The sequence below is a fragment of the Candoia aspera genome, chromosome 5 (genome assembly GCF_035149785.1).
Source record: "Candoia aspera isolate rCanAsp1 chromosome 5, rCanAsp1.hap2, whole genome shotgun sequence".
NCBI classification, from domain to species: Eukaryota; Metazoa; Chordata; class Lepidosauria; order Squamata; family Boidae; genus Candoia; species Candoia aspera.
Window position 1 is genome coordinate 39,064,531 of NC_086157.1, and position 17,743 is coordinate 39,082,273.

At 39.3% G+C, this 17,743-nt stretch overlaps 1 protein-coding gene across 1 annotated transcript; it reads left to right on the forward strand.

Annotated features, from left to right (window-relative positions):
- Positions 1 to 4,973: 4,973 nt before the first annotated feature.
- Positions 4,974 to 17,157, forward strand: NIPA1 (NIPA magnesium transporter 1). Its single transcript, XM_063305011.1, has 5 exons — positions 4,974 to 5,168; positions 9,974 to 10,021; positions 12,006 to 12,096; positions 13,405 to 13,565; positions 15,092 to 17,157. Exons 1-5 carry the CDS (start codon positions 5,003 to 5,005, stop codon positions 15,601 to 15,603), a joined length of 978 nt encoding a protein of 325 aa, XP_063161081.1. The 5' UTR covers positions 4,974 to 5,002; the 3' UTR covers positions 15,604 to 17,157.
- Positions 17,158 to 17,743: the final 586 nt, after the last annotated feature.

The following is a 17,743-nucleotide window of genomic DNA, read 5'->3' on the forward strand; positions in this document are numbered from 1 at the left end:
AGCCCATAATACAAATCTTCACACAATGAAATTCTAAAAACAAACATTGCAACCTAAGAAAACCAACCCTTTTACAATCGTCAAATCAGTGAAGCCAACATGTAACCCCATTCCCTACTAAAATACCAATAAAAGGATTAAATTAAATAAAGAAACCATAAACAACCAAATATATAGGCATTATTCTCCAGACACTGCAATGAATAAAAGCAATATACATTTCAGAATCATGTTAAAGCTGATTAGGAAGAGGAGATGAGAATAATTTTCTATGGGCCAAGGACAAAAACAGGCATTGTAGGACGTGACTCTGCCAGGGTAAAGTGGAACTGGAGACACCGTCTTAATCTTCCCTTGAAGAATTTCTGTTCAGGTGACAGAAGAGTAGTCAACTGTCTGATGCAATTTATGCATCCCAAAGTCTAGAATGGACATCTGAAAAGATGTCTCTCTGTCACCGTGTGTGTGCACGTGCGATATACTGTAGATATAGTTGTTTTTTGTGCTACGGTGATGCCATGTGGTTGTAATAGTCTGCTGGTTGTTTCTGAGACATTTCTGATGTATGGCAGTGTTGTTCTTTTCATAGCGTGTGTTGGTTGTGCTGTACTGGGTTGAGTGGTCAGGCACTTTTGATAAAGTTGCGTGGGTATCCATTTTGTTGGAAGATGCTATATAGGCAGTCTGTTTCCTTCTGGTGTTCTGGGATGCTGCAGTATGTTTGTGCTCATCTGAATAATGTTCTTACACAGCTACTCTTGTGGGAGGTTGGGTTGTTGCTTAGGTAATGGAGCACTTGATTAGTGTGGGTTGTTTTTTGGTAGACTTGGTTTCTAATTTGCTGTCGTCTCCTCTGCTGATGAGGATATCCAGGAAGGGTAGTGTGTTGTTGTTTTCTTCTTCCCTTGTGAATTTTTGTTTTATTATAGCACCCAAACCAATTAAAGCCCTCCAAAACATCTTAAGCAAACCAAAAGATCCAGTTGTGAGATTCCAGCCACCCCGACTCAGGAAACAAAACTCTTTCTGACTCAGAGGGGGAAACAGAAACTTACCAGGCAGAAGCCAGGAAAGCAAAACCCAGAAGTGACTCAGCAGCATGGGAAAAGTCACAGACGCTGGTTGGTCAGTCTTTGGAGGAGGATTTGAATCCTCCAATCAGCGCGTGCAAAAGACGTGCTGAAAAGCACGCAAAGGAGAAAGCAGCGTGATTGGCTGCAGGAAGGAACAGGCGCACAAGGGATCGACATAAAAGGCAGACGCGCGAAGAGCAAGCTGCCGGAGACAACCGATCCTTTGAGCTCACAGCCCCAGCGGAAGAGTCCTTACCTGTGTCGGAAACCTCGTCTATAGCCAGAGAGGAATCAGCGCCTGAATTTCCTACCGAAGAGGACCTGTATCCTGCACCCGCTGCCACAGAGGATCTTCTCCCTGCTGAATCCAGCAACCTCAGCCTTGCGTCCAGCTTCGGACCTCACCGCCGCCATTCTGTGCATTCCAGGCGCACTTCCATCCATGCTTCCAGCTCCTAGCCTCATTCAGAAGCTCCAGTCCAGCTTTATCGTGCTCCCAGCTTCCAGCCTCATCCAGAGTCTCTAGTCCAGTTTCATCAAGCTCCTAGTTTCCAGCCTTGCCTAGGAATTCTAATCCAGTCCAGTCTTGCTTCAAGCCCGCAGCCTTGCCTTGAGTCCCCAGCCCAGTCCCACCTTGCTTCCAGTTCTCAGCCTAGCCTAGAATATCCAGTCAAGCCCAGCCTAGCCTCCACAGGCCAGCCCAGTTTGGTTGGTGTTCCAGATTGTGGACTCTCGCCTTCAGTTCCAGCCTTGCCACATTCCATAGAGTCATCTAGTCTCACAGCTACGGTCAGCGAATCCTGCCCTGCGTTTTTGCCACAGTGTGATTCTGCAGCCTCGCCAATTCTTCCATTGTTGCCTGGGTGGTCTTGATTGGAACCAGTCTACCTCTTGATCATAAAGACTTACTTACTGTAAATAGTTACATTAATAAAGAGTGTTTTTGATAATAACCCTGTCTGGCCACCTCATAGTCTAAACAGGACACCAGTAGCCCAAGAGGAAAAACAGTCATCATCTACTATAGTGTAAGGACTGTAACAGCCACTATGTAGGACAGGCAGGCAGAAGACTAGCAGAGCACATCCATGAACACCAACCAGCAGTCAGAAGACACAATGAAAACTCCTTAATCTCACAACACATGGACAGACTCAGCGATAGTTTCAGCCGGGAAACTGAGCATCCGAAACCAAGCTAAATCCAAAAATGCTAGGGAATTCCTGGAAGCTTGCAATTCAGACAAATCAGCCATCAACAGACACATAGAGATAAATCACATTTATACACTATTCAAAAGAGACAATAGAAAAGCTAAGAAGGAAACAAAAACACCTGAACACATCATCTCCAGCAGCCAATACCCAGATAAGCAGGGTTTATAAACAAACAAGCAAGCAGAAGACAATACCCTAATCAAGGAACTACCAAGGAGAAAACCACACACCCCCCAACACTGGCAGGGCAAGCTAATGTATATAAACTGGGGGCAAACCCCACACTCACTAGCACTGATGATGTTACATAGTCAGGTAATGAAATGTCTGCAAGTAAACAAGCTCAGAGAGCACCAAGGACTCCACAAAATTTCCCTTCCCAATGAAAGGATAATCAGATACTGTATTATGCTAATACAAGTCTTCTTGCCGAAACCCCATTTTCATCACTCCATTGGGTGATGAATATTTTAATTTCTTGTCTCAAAGACACTGCACATGTGGGTTTTGTCACAACTCAGTACATATTTTTCCCCAATGAAGAGGCAAGGAGGTAGATATTTGAGCAATATGGTCAAATCTGAGTGGTGGTGGTGGTATTCTCTTCATAACATAATTTCCCGGGCTGGTTTGCTGGCTTCCTTCCTCCATTTATTTATGATTATTAATTTTCAGATCATAGTATATTGATAATCAATATATATATATATATATATATATATATATATATATATTCATTCATTCATTCATTCATTCATTCATTCATTCATTCTGTTTATTTGTTTGATATAATAAAAAAGTGAAAAGACAACAGGAAAAAAAATAGCAGGAGCAGAAGAGTTGAGAATGTTAATCATATGAACAAAGAAGGGTAGATTTATACAGGTATTTGTTTTTTGCTTATTAAGGGGCATTTCCTGTAGTTCTAGCTTAGACACATTTGTCTAAACTAAGTGGTCTAAAATAAACCATTTTGTCTGGACATTATAAGAGCTTAAAACTTTTTTTGCTAGATGGGACTATTCATTTCTCAAGTTCAAGGTAAGATACTGGACTCTCCTACATTGGAGGTGTTTAAATTAAGGCTCAGGTGGTTATCAGTCAGGGATGCTATATCAATGGATTCCTACGGTGGGCTTGGGGGGTGCTTTTTTGATCGATTGGATTTTTAAGGCTGCCCAACTCTGCAAAGACTCTGGGTGGCTTACAGTATTTCAAATACATAATTCAGAAACACAGTTAAAAACACAACCACCTGGACAAAATAACAATAGCATTCAAAAAGACTCCACAAGGGCTCCACAACCACCCTAACCCCAGGCCTGGGACCAGGGCCAGGTCTTAGGAAACTTCTGGAACTCCTGGAGAATACATGGTCCAAGTCTCCATCCAGCCCTTACCCACTATGATTCTAAGTAGGGTTTTAAAGAAATGTAGTAAAAGTTTGGGATTCCTTTATAATTAACAGACATTTCTACTGCATCGTCATTTAGCCATAGTTTTTTGTGTGTAGACTGGATTGTTTCAGATTAGAAGTGAACAGAAATAAAACCTTGCATCTTCTGAATTGGCCCAATGCAGAAAATCCAAATTTGGATTTTTAGTTACAGTAAATGATACATCACCATTTTAAATTCTTTTTTTTAAATAAGAGTTATTTTCATGCTCATATTTTATAAATGCTCAATCACTACTTAAGGATAAATGAAGGAAAATGGTGTATTATATATCTCTCCTTCCCCCAAAGTTCAAGATAAAAGGCTTTTTGTGAAAAATCTGCCTGTAGCCCTGGTGAATGTTGATAGGTGGAGTGGAGACAGGGTCTCATTCTTCAAATGAAAATATCAGATAACCTTTACAAACAAAACAAAATTGTATCCATTGCCCTCTGCTACTTATGTACGTATATTTAAGATCAGTAGAACATATTTTAGGCAAGGCGATATGGGTTGATTCGCTGGAATATGCTCACCAGCTCAGGGAAAACTTCTATGACTTTATAATTTGAAGCTGAAGCAGAACAAGGTTCTTTTGGCTTAATGAGTTTTTAAACGTCTTTCAATTCGTCTTCTAAAATTGTTAAACTGTTTCCTGGAAGTAAGCCTCGTCTTCATGGGACCTGATGTCTGGGGGAGAAAAACCTGCAAAGAATTGAGCTTTTAAAACATGAAACTCCCTATAAAAAAGATTCACTTTGCGTGCGAGGATTGCATCCCTGCGCTAAAAGAGCACTGGCTCCAGCCCGTAACAATATTCTATGCTCTGAGTGACGCCACCAGCCTGCATGGGCATGACGTCATGGTGCAAGGCCATGATGTCATGGTGCAGAGCCCGGGCCACTTACTCACTCGCATCGCCGCGCCGTTTTCTGACCAGACTATTCTTGCGAGGGGCTGCTGATGCTAAAAACGGACCGAGTCCCCTGCCCGCTCTCTGTTCTCCTCCCGCCTCCCTTGGCTGTCAGGGCAGAGCCCGCCGGGGGCACAGGCCCCTCAGTTTTACTGCGGGGCTTCTGCTGCCAGAGGGCGCTGAGATCGCGGCGGCGGCGGCGGCAGGAGCAGCAGCAGGAGCAGCCGGCGCTGGGGGAGGAGTTTGTGGTTCAGGGCGGATCCCGCAGAGCCGCTGCCGGTTCCTGGCTGGCTTAGGCGAAAGAGGAGAGAGGAAGCTGGCCGAGCAGCTGGGCGTCCTTGGTGCTGGCACCGCCGCCCGGGCATGAGGATGACTGTCGGCGCAGCAGTGGCTGCAGGAGACGGGGGCTCGCCGAATCCCGGCCCCGCTGCGGTCTCTCTGGGCTTGAGCGTGGCTGTGGTGTCCAGCCTGGTCAATGGCTCCACGTTCGTGCTGCAGAAAAAAGGAATCGTGCGGGCAAGAGGACGAGGTAGGGGGCTTCCCCGGGCCTGCTCCCCCTGCTCCCCGTCCCTCTCTATGCTTCGGGCTGCAGCAGAAACACTGGGATGCCTTTGCAACAGCTAGCATCCTCTTCGTGATCTCCTCCCACTTGGCCGAGCCCACCCGGCTTTTGTACGCCGCCTCTCCGGGAGCCCCTGCTTCCCTGCCCGGAGGTCACCCTCCGGGAGCGAATAAGCGAAACATCTAGCAAATCAAGGCCTCACGACTGCCTTCTCCGACCAACCCAGTACCCCCAGGGTTGTCGGACTACAACTCCCAGAATTCTCAGTCCGGGCGCTAAGTTGGGGAAGGCTGCCTTAAAACAGACTGCTGCATTCCATGCTAGAGGACAAATTCAGTTGTTTCCCCCTAACCTTTGAACCTCCCAAGGCATTATTTTTGGCTTTAGGCAGTATCAAACCTAAGAATTTAGCATGAGCATGTTGGAAATACAGCTTGCGATCTTCCTCCAGGAGGTGGAGGCAGTGGCTAACCCTTCAGCAATCCAATCCAGCCACTCCCCCCCCACCCCGCTTTATTGTTGTTTTCTTATTCAAGTTTGTTATGATCTCTGTAATCATATTACTCTTTCAAAAGTCAGCGCTTTTATGTCTGCATGATGAGTGTAGATACTTGACTTGCAAAGGATTATAACTGAGCATGAATGCTAAAGAAAATCTCCCAGTTGTCTGGCTGGGGGTTCAGGCAGCCTCTTCAAGAATTACTAGTGAGATTTGTCCCTTATTCTGGCAGATGCTATAGCATATTACACACTCAGATGAAGTTTGCAGTTTAGCATATTACAGACTCAGATGAGTTTGCACTTTGCACTTATAATCTGAGTTTATGCTTTCTAAAATAAATTAGCATTGAGGGGTTTCTTATAGAATCACAGAGTTTGGATGAGACCATTTAGACCAGCATTTCTGAAAGTAGTCAACATTAAGACTTGTGGCTTCAACTCCCAGACTTCCCCAGACAGCCATGGGAATTCTGGAAGTTGAAATCCATACGTCTTAAAGTTGACTAGTTTGAGAAACACTGGTTTAGACTGTCAAATCTAATCCATGCAGGAATCCTAAAGAAAGCACCCTAGGCAGAAGGCTACCCAGGTTCTGCTTGAATACATGCAGTGAATGGAAACCCACCACCTCTCTGGGGTAATTGATTCCATTTTCACATTGGCATTACTGTGAAGACATTTACCTGGATTCTGCCTTCCTGTAATTTAAACTACATTTATAAACTGGATTCATATAAAACACTAGGCCAAAAGCACAGGATACTATCATGTCACTTGATGCATTATGTAGATCGGATCACAGTTTCGAAATGGTTTGTCAAGTGGCATACGGAGGACTTTGTATTAGCAAAACACACACTTCATGCAGTGCTCCCATAGGGCTCTATAGCCATTTGCACTGCTCTTTGGTAATCATTAATTCTGCTGTCAGTACAAAGCATGCAAGCCCTGAAATCCACCTTTAACTGCATTTCTGTTAACGGGCCATTTTTGTGCAGTAAGCTCATTCACTGAGGAAAGACTATATATTTTTATAGAAGTGCCTAAAGTTAATAGCAGCTATACGCTGAAATCAGATATAGGCAAAAAGATGGTACTGGCATTTCTAATATAAGCTGTTGCATGCCAAAGCTGGTCCTTGGGGGAATTCTTGCATTCAGTCTGTTCCCAGCTCTGTTACAAGGCTATTCAGCTCTGCGCCCCAGAGAAGTCCTACTGTAAGATTCTACAGCAGTGTTTCTCGACCTTAGCCACTTGAAGTTGAAGTCAACACATCTTCAAGTGGCCAAGGTTGAGAAACACTGCTCAACAGTATTGAATATTTCCCTGATCCCCCTATTGGCTCTAGCTATTTACATATACACCACGATATTAATCTCTAAAATCCAGCTATTTGATTGCTTGAGATTAATAAATGTTCAAACAACAACGTAGTAACTTATTTTGAAAGGTCTCTCTCCAAATTAGAGAGTAATTTGTATTCAAAGTAACAGAAGTATCATCATAACTTTGCCATATTTTTTTTATCAAGTTGCCATGAATTCTTATTATTGACAAATAGCAAATCCTTAGAATTCATTGGCAAGTTATTTTGATCATGAGGAGTGTGAAAATATCACAGGCAGTTGCAGTATACTTTTGGTCTCAAAACTGCAATACCAGTTTTATTTACTAGTAGACTTTGCTAATACAAGGAATTGCTACGCAATGTGCTTGTTCCATTCTAGAGAAGGTGATTGATACACAGAACAATTTCCATGCTTGCATAAGGAACTGCAAATATAAATTATTATGCCTCTGAATACAGAAATTTTTTTGCATTGCATTACTTAAGAAATATAGTTGGATGCACACTGAAATGACTATTCAAATGTAGTAGGAATATGTGTATTCAGGTATTTATTGTATTAACAGCAGGAAGATCCAGGTTCAAATCTAGATTTATGCTGCCTTGTGTTCCTGGGAAGAACAAAGGAATTAAGAGTAATTAAACTATCTGAGAAATATTTTCTACTTTCTTTGGAAGAGAATATGGTGTAATATGCTCTACAATCTATGCCTACCACATGGACTACATGGTGGCCTGTGAACTGTTGATATACACAGGACCTTGATTATTTATTTATTGGCAGGGGCTATTACAACATTTTACATACTGAGTAATTTTTAAGTTCTCAAAAATAAACCTTATATACTGACCTGATTGGCATAACATTTGAAGCCATGTTTTGGTTTGATTACTGACTTGTCACAAGCTATAGATTAAATTGTGGTCAAGGAAGAGTATCTTAACCACTAGTTATACTGTGATATAAACAACTTTTAACCACATCCATCTTGTAATCTAAACCCAGATTAGTACTTATTTTACAGTTAAGCAGCTATGAGTCCTCCAGGAAAATGAGATAGAAGAGCAATGTCAAATTTGGCCCACACATGCAGCACCATCTCTGTTGTTCCTGCTTTGTTAACTCTTGTGGACATGCATGTGCCATTTCCAAAAATTAATTAGTGGCATTATATATAGATACAATGTCAAACACGTTGGGCAATATAAAGTTGTAGTTGAGGGTTTTTTTGTTCAGATGTCTATCCTTGAAAGTCTTCCCCTCTTAGCAAATGAGATCTAAGGGTAGCTATTCTATGAAACAGCAATTTAAAAGAGGGGGAAAAAGTACTCTTTGTAAAAAGATCTCTGATTGTTTGCTTCAGAAATCCATTTCACCTGATTTGTGCACAGAAGCTAATTATTCGAAGCTCCATCCTGACCAGCTGACAGTGTTCTGTAGTTGTCTAGCATGTCTAGTTTGCATTTTCCACAATCACTTACTTGTCATGAATTTTGCTTTGTGTAAACAATTTTGAACTAAAAAGTAGAAGGATTTTTTAAAAAGCCTTATGCTCACTTGTCATTGTTTTTGTTCTCTTTTGAAGATTATATGGGAAATAATATTTATATGCATAAGTTTTTGTCAGGCTTTTTAAAAAAGAAATATAATTTGGAGACTAACAAGAACATAAGAACAACCTACTGGATTGAAACTTAATCCAGCATTTTGTTTCTTACAGAGACCAACCAGATTCCTCTGGGCTTTGCAAGCAGAACTTGGAAACACCCCCCTTTCTCACTGTTATTTGCTTGCATTTGGAATTGGGAAGCAGCTCCCTCCCACCCACCATGAACACTGAGTCTTCAAGACTTAATAGGTCTATTCTCCATACACGTCTTCAGCTTCCTTTTAAAGCCAGTCAAGTTAGTGGCTATTACCATATCCTATAGTAATAAATTCCTCAGGTTAATTATCCAATGAGTGAACAAATACTTTCGATTGTATGTTCTAACTCTCCATCCATTGGATGACTTGTCCTGGTGTCTTGACAGAGAGGGGAAAACATGTTAGACTAACATTAAAAATGTCAACTTTACAATGAAGAGATGGCTGTTCACATTAGTGCGATAAAACAAAGCATTGGGCTTCATGCTTTTCTATACCGAATACTTGTAATTTGCTATTTTTACTACTCAAATACTGAATTCCTCCACAATGCAAATTTTGGATAAAAGATAGAAGTTGGGTCCTGATTAGGCAGCAAAGACTGAGATGCAAAATGGAAAGTTAGGCAGATGTGCTTGTTTCTACCATCATCTCCATTTTCATTTTTATCCAAATCTGTAGAATACAAGAATAGATTAACTCCCAAAAAGGCCTACAAAGATTATAAAATATATTTCAGATCATAAAAGCAGGTATAATGGTTATGTTAAATTCTACAAGAAACAAAATATCTATGCATTTTTGAACAATTCAAATTCAGCCTTTTCATGAATATTGAAGGCATACTATATGTGTGTATCTGTTTATATCCATATTTCATTTGATGAGGCGCCATAATGATACTCAAGAACAATTTCAGGAATCTTTTTTTTTTTTTTGGTTTTCCGAATACTTTAATCCCAATAATGTGATTTAGAGGGGAGAATGCATATCCATTTTCTTAATAGTTGGATTACTAATAATCATACCAGTGATATTGATTGATTCATTAGAAGCAAACTATATAAAATAATACAGATTCACATGGTTATACAACAAAGGTTTGAATTGCTTCATATACTTTAGCTAAATAATTAGTTGTATAAGGTGAGTAGTGATAGAGTTAACATATGGTTGAAGCTGTGGAAAATTGTATCTATAAAATTTATTATTATTATTATTATTATTATTATTATTTAAATTTGATGATCTATTTTTGATTCTTCACTTATCCAGGGACTTCATATTTAACTGATATAGTATGGTGGTCAGGTACTATTGCAAGTAAGTATACCTTCTATATTTGAACAATTTTATATCTTAACACTATCTTGGGGAAGTGTACTATTCTACACAGATGTGTTGGACAACAATTCTTAGGCATATGATCAGCAGTGATGGTCAGAAATCTAGTCCAATATAGCTGAGTGCTCTACTTGAAGGAAAGCTGCTGTCATGCTTAGTCTAGCATATTTTGATATGAGGATAGTGTTTCACTGGTGTTTTTCTTGCTGGCAACTCATTCATTCATTCCACACCATAGACTATGGTGGCCCTGGCCAAACTGTATAGTCCTCTCAGTCAACATAGCTGAAGTACAAAATTGTTTTTATCCAGGGATGTCTAGAGGACGGAGTCAAAATCTGCATGATTCCAGATGTATTGGGTGATAATTTATGGGAGTAATTTTCAAACACACCTGGAGGGAGCCAGACTGGAGGAGGTCAGATTAGAATGTATTTATTTATTTATAGATACATACATACATACATACCTGAAATCATCTCCTTGGTAGACACAAAAATGAATTGGCATATCTTTTTTTTCTTAATATTTATAGTTCTGCAGTCAAATTTTCAGGAATAAAAAAGGCAGTTTCTCTCAAATTAAATTCAACTCCTTTTATGAATTTGTCCATGTAATTTATTAAACAGCAATATTAAAACTGGTTTTCCAGCCAAGGTTATTTAAGTGCTGTCATCTGGAATGGGACTGATGTGAAAAGAGCAAAAAAACAAAACAAAACCCCAGAGTGTGGCAATTTAGATTGCTTGTAATTCCTTTTGGTTCAGTTGATGACATTATGGCAGTCTTCACCAATTTGCTGACCTCCAGATACACTGGAATTCCAGTTGTCTAAGTTTTCCAATCAGTGTTGCCTTGCAGGTTAGAAACACCCCAAAATTGTAATCCAGACACGCCTGGAAAACACCGGGTTAGGAAAGGCTGAAATATGATGCTAGGAAATGCGATGTTCAGCTAGCCCAAAACCCACTGAGCTACTTTATACCAATGCAGAGCGTAGTCATTTTAGTTCAGTATCATCTACACTGACACTATTCAGGATTATTTACCAGGCGGAGGCACCAAAGTTTGCAGAAATAGAAAATGGAAATCTGTATCCAAAATAAACAGTTTAGTGAGGTCTGAGAATAGTCAACGAGATTTTGTGGGAAAGAAATAGTAGCCGTTGGCATCTGCGGAATGATACATGATGTCACACACATTATGACATCATCATACCAATGGCAGGAATTACCTGCAGTATGTTATTTGCCTCATGATGAGACTGGTGCAAAATAGCTAAATCTGTGTCATTTGCATGCCTGAGGTCAGAGTCCAGAAGCCTTCCACGTTGTTCTGCTGATGTCAGTCTTGATGTTACTTGCATGTGAAGCACTGAGAATGGCTGCAGCTTCCCAACATCTTCATTTCCCCACTGTCCCTCTGGCTTATCAGGGTCTGAAAAATATCTAGGCCCAGAAGGAAAATCAGAGTGCCCTAGATACAGCTTTGTTGCCTCTAAGTTCCAGAGCTATGGGTGCTCAACTTTTCCCTTCTGAAAATCCAGATTTACTGGATCATTAGCCAGCTAACACTCAGCCATTGTCTAGTTTTGGGGGGTGGTATCAGTAGTGTTGTGATTTAGATACAGAAATACAGTGGTTATTGCTTTAATGACAGGGCCATCATTCTTTCTGCCTCCTCTTTCTGCCCCTGAAAGCTAAAAAAGAGTATCCGCTCCTTGCTATTTACTAGTTTCCCTGCCCATGAATATAAGGTACAATTCTATTAATTAATTAAAATGCAGCTGGAAAAACTCACAGCAGGTTAAAATAAGATGGCAAATCATAAACAATAAAGCTGCCAAACAGTGAAGTAATAAAGCAATAGAGTGCTGAAACCCTGCAGTCTAAATCAAGCATTCCAAAAATAATGAAATGTTTTGTTTTGTTTTCTATTCACATATTTGTTTTTTTTCCCACAGTGGCGCTTGGCCAGATTGGGAATTTCTTAGCTTATACTGCAGTTCCTACTGTTCTGGTGACTCCGCTTGGAGCACTTGGAGTTCCATTCGGGTAAGGATTTTTTCTGTTCGGCTTTTTTTTTTCTCCTTCAGATCAGACTATCCATCTGGGTACCTGTCTTCTACACAGCTGCGTTCAATTGCCATTACTGGTTTTTATTACTGTCACTGCCAATAAGTATTTAATTTTTTTCTCTGCTCTATTAATTTGCATTGAAAATGACCTAGTGTTTTTTTTTCCTATCTTCCCTTTTGATCCTTATTTTAAGGAAGAGATACCAGTTGTGAATTTTTTTAGGTTCCTTTCTACTCTCTGAAATGTGCAGATAAAGCTTTTTTTTTTTTTTTTGCGCAAAGAAAGCCATTTTCAAAGGTTTACTGTGAGCCTGGACAGATGTTTACAGCCCTCTAATACTGAGATGTAAATGTGCTTAGACCACTCAATTACTCAAATAAAATGTCCTTGGATTCTCAGAGATCCTATCTAAATGAGGTGCATTCTTTGAATTTTTCAATTAGTTAAGTGGCTCTCCTGGTGTTACTTTTGAAAGTTCATGTTCTGGAATTGTAAAAGGTAAAGGTAAAATTGTATCCAGGGCTAAAAACTGATTTAATCCCCAGCAAGTCACAGAAAGAAGACAGGCTGATATTTCTATGACTTTGCGGCAGATAGCTGTCCTTTCTCAAATAAATCTTTAGGTTACCATCCAGATATTATAATCCTGTTGGGCTTTTTTGCCACGCATGGCATTGTCCTCTCTCTATCCAAAGCATCATGAAGTGAGCCTCAAGGGCAGTTGGTGTTTTTAAAAGAGGTGTCACATCTCTGATGCTGCACATTCATGGTGGATCTATTAAGAAAACAAATCCTATATGAGCAGCTGCAAGAAATGTTCTCAAGCTTTAAAAAATCCCACATGTAATTTGCAGGAGAGATCCAGTCAAAGGATGCCTTTCATTGATACAAAATGCAGCAGGGAAGCACGCCTTTCCTATTTTGCGTTCCCACTTGCCAGACCAAACTCAAATGTTAAAATGTGTCCCAGGTTACTGGCTGGGGAATTCTGGGAGTTGAAGTCCACACATCTTAAAGTTGCTAAGGTTTAAACCAACAAAGAAAGCTACCTTCTGAAACAAAGGTTGTTGAATAATATCTTAATTTGCAGCAGGGACATCCGCAGGGGGATCAGAACAGTCAAGAAGATGGCCACAACTGAATGATCCATGATTATGTGCATCACATTAAAAAGGATCAGGACTTTGATCACATGGTTGCCACTTTGATTTTTGGAACTCTCCTTTGTGCCTTACAGCACAGAAAACTTGATTCAGATGTTCTCTTTGACCCTTTCTTTCTAAGGTCCATTTTAGCTTCCTATCTACTGAAAGAAAAACTGAACATTCTGGGCAAGTTGGGCTGCCTCTTGAGCTGCGCAGGTTCTGTTGTTCTCATCATTCATTCTCCGAAATCTGAAAGTGTCACTACTCAGGCTGAGCTTGAAGAAAAGCTTACAAATCCAGGTATTTAATGATTTGGATTAACCATGTTGCCAAGTAAATCTGTGTCACAAGAAAAAGACGTAAAGAAGTGTAAGTTGTTCCAACATGTGCTATTGGCTCAGTTTGTGATTGTTGCCAAACAGTTTGGTGTTGTGAAAGGAACGCATCAATTCTTTCCTGTTCTTTCATCTTTAATTATGGGAACTCATTTGCTCCACAATCCTAAGCATAACTTTTTTTTTTTTTACCAGTGATTGGGAAATAAGTTAGACTTATTGAAAATAAGGCAAGAATAACATAAAAATAAGAAATAAAATTTAAAGAAAAAAATGAATGGGTCTTAAAATAAGTTTGCTATCTTACCAGGTAAAGATTTTTCTATAGTTCATTGGATAATAAAGAAGAAATTAGTTGTACTTCTGCATAATTTCAGTCAATGGAGTTTAAGCAGCCTTATTACTCGGGATTACAAATAAGTGCTATAAATGTATAATTTCACCCAAGGAAGGCTGGAAATTAAAAGTAATGATTTTAGATGTAAAAATTGTTAGAATTCATAGAGTAAAGGAGAACGTATTGTTCTTGCATTTATTTGAGTACGCTTGAGAAGCAATCCATTGGTCTTTTCCAGTTGTGTTTGGGATTGCTCCCCAGATTCTTAGCCAAAGACCATGATAGCTGGAAATTCTGGAAATTGTAGCTCCAAATGGACCAGATTGGAGAAGATCTATTTACAACACAGTTGATTCAGTGGTGAGCAAACCACTGACTGCTTCCAAGAGTAGGCATGACTAGCAATCTGTTTGTGATTAACATAGCACAATATGCAAACTCTGGACTGGAGTTTTGTCTCCCTGAAGAAGTAAAAAGATAAAGCCATGGTCGATGCTTAGTTACTTATGGCTTCATTCTCAGACGTTTTCAGATGTACGAGAAGATATGGGTCACAAGCTTAAATGGCTTAAGTAAGCCTGATGACTGAGCAGCCCGTGATGAATAACATGGAATATGGTTTAAATATGCTCCACAGTACTCAATTTACATGAAAACAAAAATATGCATTTTGAAAGAACATTTATTTTTAATCAAAAGCATAATTTGCCATGATCACAAGCAACAGACTATCAAAACCAGGAGTACAAATTAGGATTGCATATTATGGTTTGATTCCGATGGGAAACAAGGACTCAAGAGAAGGAATGAGTGTCTGCGGATAACCCTCACAGTCCTTCAGGTGGTAGTCTTTCCAAACCCAAACCTTTTCAAATGTGTTAGGTACAGTTCCCATTACGCTGGCATGCCAGCTGGGAGATAAAGGGCATTGCAATCTAAAGGCTATAAAGCTGAAGAAGTTTACTGCAAAATACAATTTGGAAGGTTATCTGGTTAAAGCCAGTATGAGTTAATGTCCACTATATAAACAATATGCAGTATGGATCATTGTGATTTCCAGAATTTTGTATATACACCATATAATATGGAAGTGTCTTCATACAATACCATTTGGTAGAGCTTAATTATGCTATTATATTCTCTTTGTTTTTCAGTATTCGTGGGTTACCTCTGTATTGTGCTTCTGATGCTGCTTCTACTTATCTTTTGGATTGCACCAGCTCATGGACCCACTAACATTATGGTTTACATCAGTATTTGCTCATTGTTAGGAAGTTTCACTGTGCCTAGTACAAAAGGAATTGGACTGGCTGCTCAAGATATCTTTCACAATAATCCATCAAGTCAAAGAGCATTATATCTCTGTTTGGTTCTGTTAGCAGTATTGGGATGTAGTATAATAATTCAGTTTAGGTACATCAATAAGGCACTAGAATGTTTTGACTCCTCAGTGTTTGGTGCCATTTACTATGTAGTATTCACCACTCTTGTCTTGCTGGCCTCAGCCATTTTGTTCAGAGAATGGAGTAATGTTGGTGTCGTCGACTTCTTGGGGATGGCTTGTGGGTTCACCACTGTATCTATTGGAATCGTTCTTATACAAGTTTTCAAAGAATTCAATTTCAGTATTGGTGATTTGAATAAGCCTAATATGAAGACTGATTGAGTTCTTAATGTTCAAAGGAATTGGATAATCCAGAGAATGATAGCGTCTTCAATTTTTAGGCCAGAGAAATGATAGAGCCTTTAATTTCTAATCTTTGAGAATAACACCGCCTTTCATTCCTTGCTGGAATATGTGAAATGAATTAGCATTCTTAATTCAATTTCTCTAGGACTATTGTCATGCTTTGTATCTTATGGTATCAAATGAATGATTTTATAAACCTCATAGCAAATGGGATAAGAATTGCATCACCACAGAAGTTGATGTATTTCTTTACCCTAAAAGATTATCTATATAGTGTAGGATTGAATTATTTTGGCCTATAAAGATCCAGGAAACTTTTTCAAATGGTTACCCAGAACCTTCTGGTTGTATGAATCAACTGTCAGCATTTTTGTCTACAACTGAGCAGGTGCCATGAGTGATCAATAGCCCTTTTTAAAAATGTAGATACGCTTCAAAAACTAGATTGCATTTTATTTCTATTTACCTTCTCAGTTATGTATCGAACTTCATTATTCTTCCAGATGTATTTGAAGATTCCACAACTGTTGCTACAGACGCTGTGTGTTGATATGGTTCATTCTTTCTCTGACTGCCTTTGCAATTTGGACTGATGATGTGGAATTCATAACTATGTCCAAAACTAGGGCAGTGTGTTTATATCTTAACATGTCTTCTCTCTCATACCAGCTGAAAGTTGCTCACAAATCTAAGTATTTACAGCACTTAGTTGACAGCTATGCCTTTTGTTCACATGAAGCACTTAATGTATGTTAACATGTTGCATTAATTCAGGAGCTTTTAATTAACATAAAACAATGTGAGGGATGTGATAGATCATAACCACTTCCTACCATTTTTTGGTAGGTCATTTGTAAACAGCTGGAAACTACTTCAGTGCCTTTTCTATTCTAAGATCACTTTCATGGGGCAGTGTGTGTTCTCGTAACATTTGGGTATCCTCATGCTTATCAACCTATAAAAGCAGAGAGAGACTAAAATGATATTTGAAATACTATGGGGTAACTTCTATGCACTTCCAACTGGTATTTGTTTAGAACAAAAGTATTTTATTATAATAATATTCCATTATGTTCCCTAGACAGTTTTCCCTGACAAATTCCAATAAACTGTTGAATAGCATCTTTTGTCAGGTTTTGAACTGGCACTTTTAGAGATAAACTAGGCGTTACGAAAGGAATTTGTAAGAGGAAAGAAAAATGTTGATTTTGGTTAAGGGAAAAATATCCAGGTTGACTAAGTGATTCTTCAGCAGGGCCTGGAAATTGTTGTCACTCACTTGGAAGAATAGAGGAAAACAATGGGCTTCTGTTCCCACTATACTAAGGTACAAAACCCTCAGTATAAAAAAACTGCTAAGTTAAAAATTTCTGGTTCAGAAATTAAGGGTTGTCTTTTTCCTAGACAACTTACTAAATTTGATTCAGCAGCTTTGAGTGTGTTTGCAGGTTCCTCATCATGACTTGATCTAAAGATAGTCTGTCATAGAAATATCAGTCTCATGTCAGTTTCAAAGAAAGGTTGTATAAAATAGGTACAGGAATACTTTGTCAGACCAGTTTTTATTTATTATTATGTATGCCCTTTTGCTGAACTTGTATGCCTGCATTACTTTTTAAATTCACTGCATTTGAAACAAGTTTCTGAATTTAGGCACGTGAGCCACAGGTGTTTGTGAGAGGAACAAGAAACAAACCGTGCACCCAGTGAAAACTCTGCCTTTATATACTTGCTTGTGATGTCATGATGCAAGTACAAAATACTGGTGCTTGTGTCATTATGTCATGACACACATTGTTGTTTTGGCATCATCAGAGTTAGGAACAGTCTCTGGCCAATATCATAGGTGTCAGTCTGCACCTTCAAGCATTTTTAACCATACTTTATCTTGAAAAAGCAGTTTCTGACAATAACATTATTTGTAGTGTAGGCAGGAAGTTGTATAGAATGGCTGCTTTTCTCAATGGATATAAGCAATCAGTGTAGAAGTCTTACAATTCTTCTTAAATTCTGAAAATTGCAAATGGGAGGACATTTTCCAAAATAAAGTAGCTTATTCTAAGGGCCCTTCACACATTATGGATTAAGATTGTTTGACTGTATGTCTATATGTATG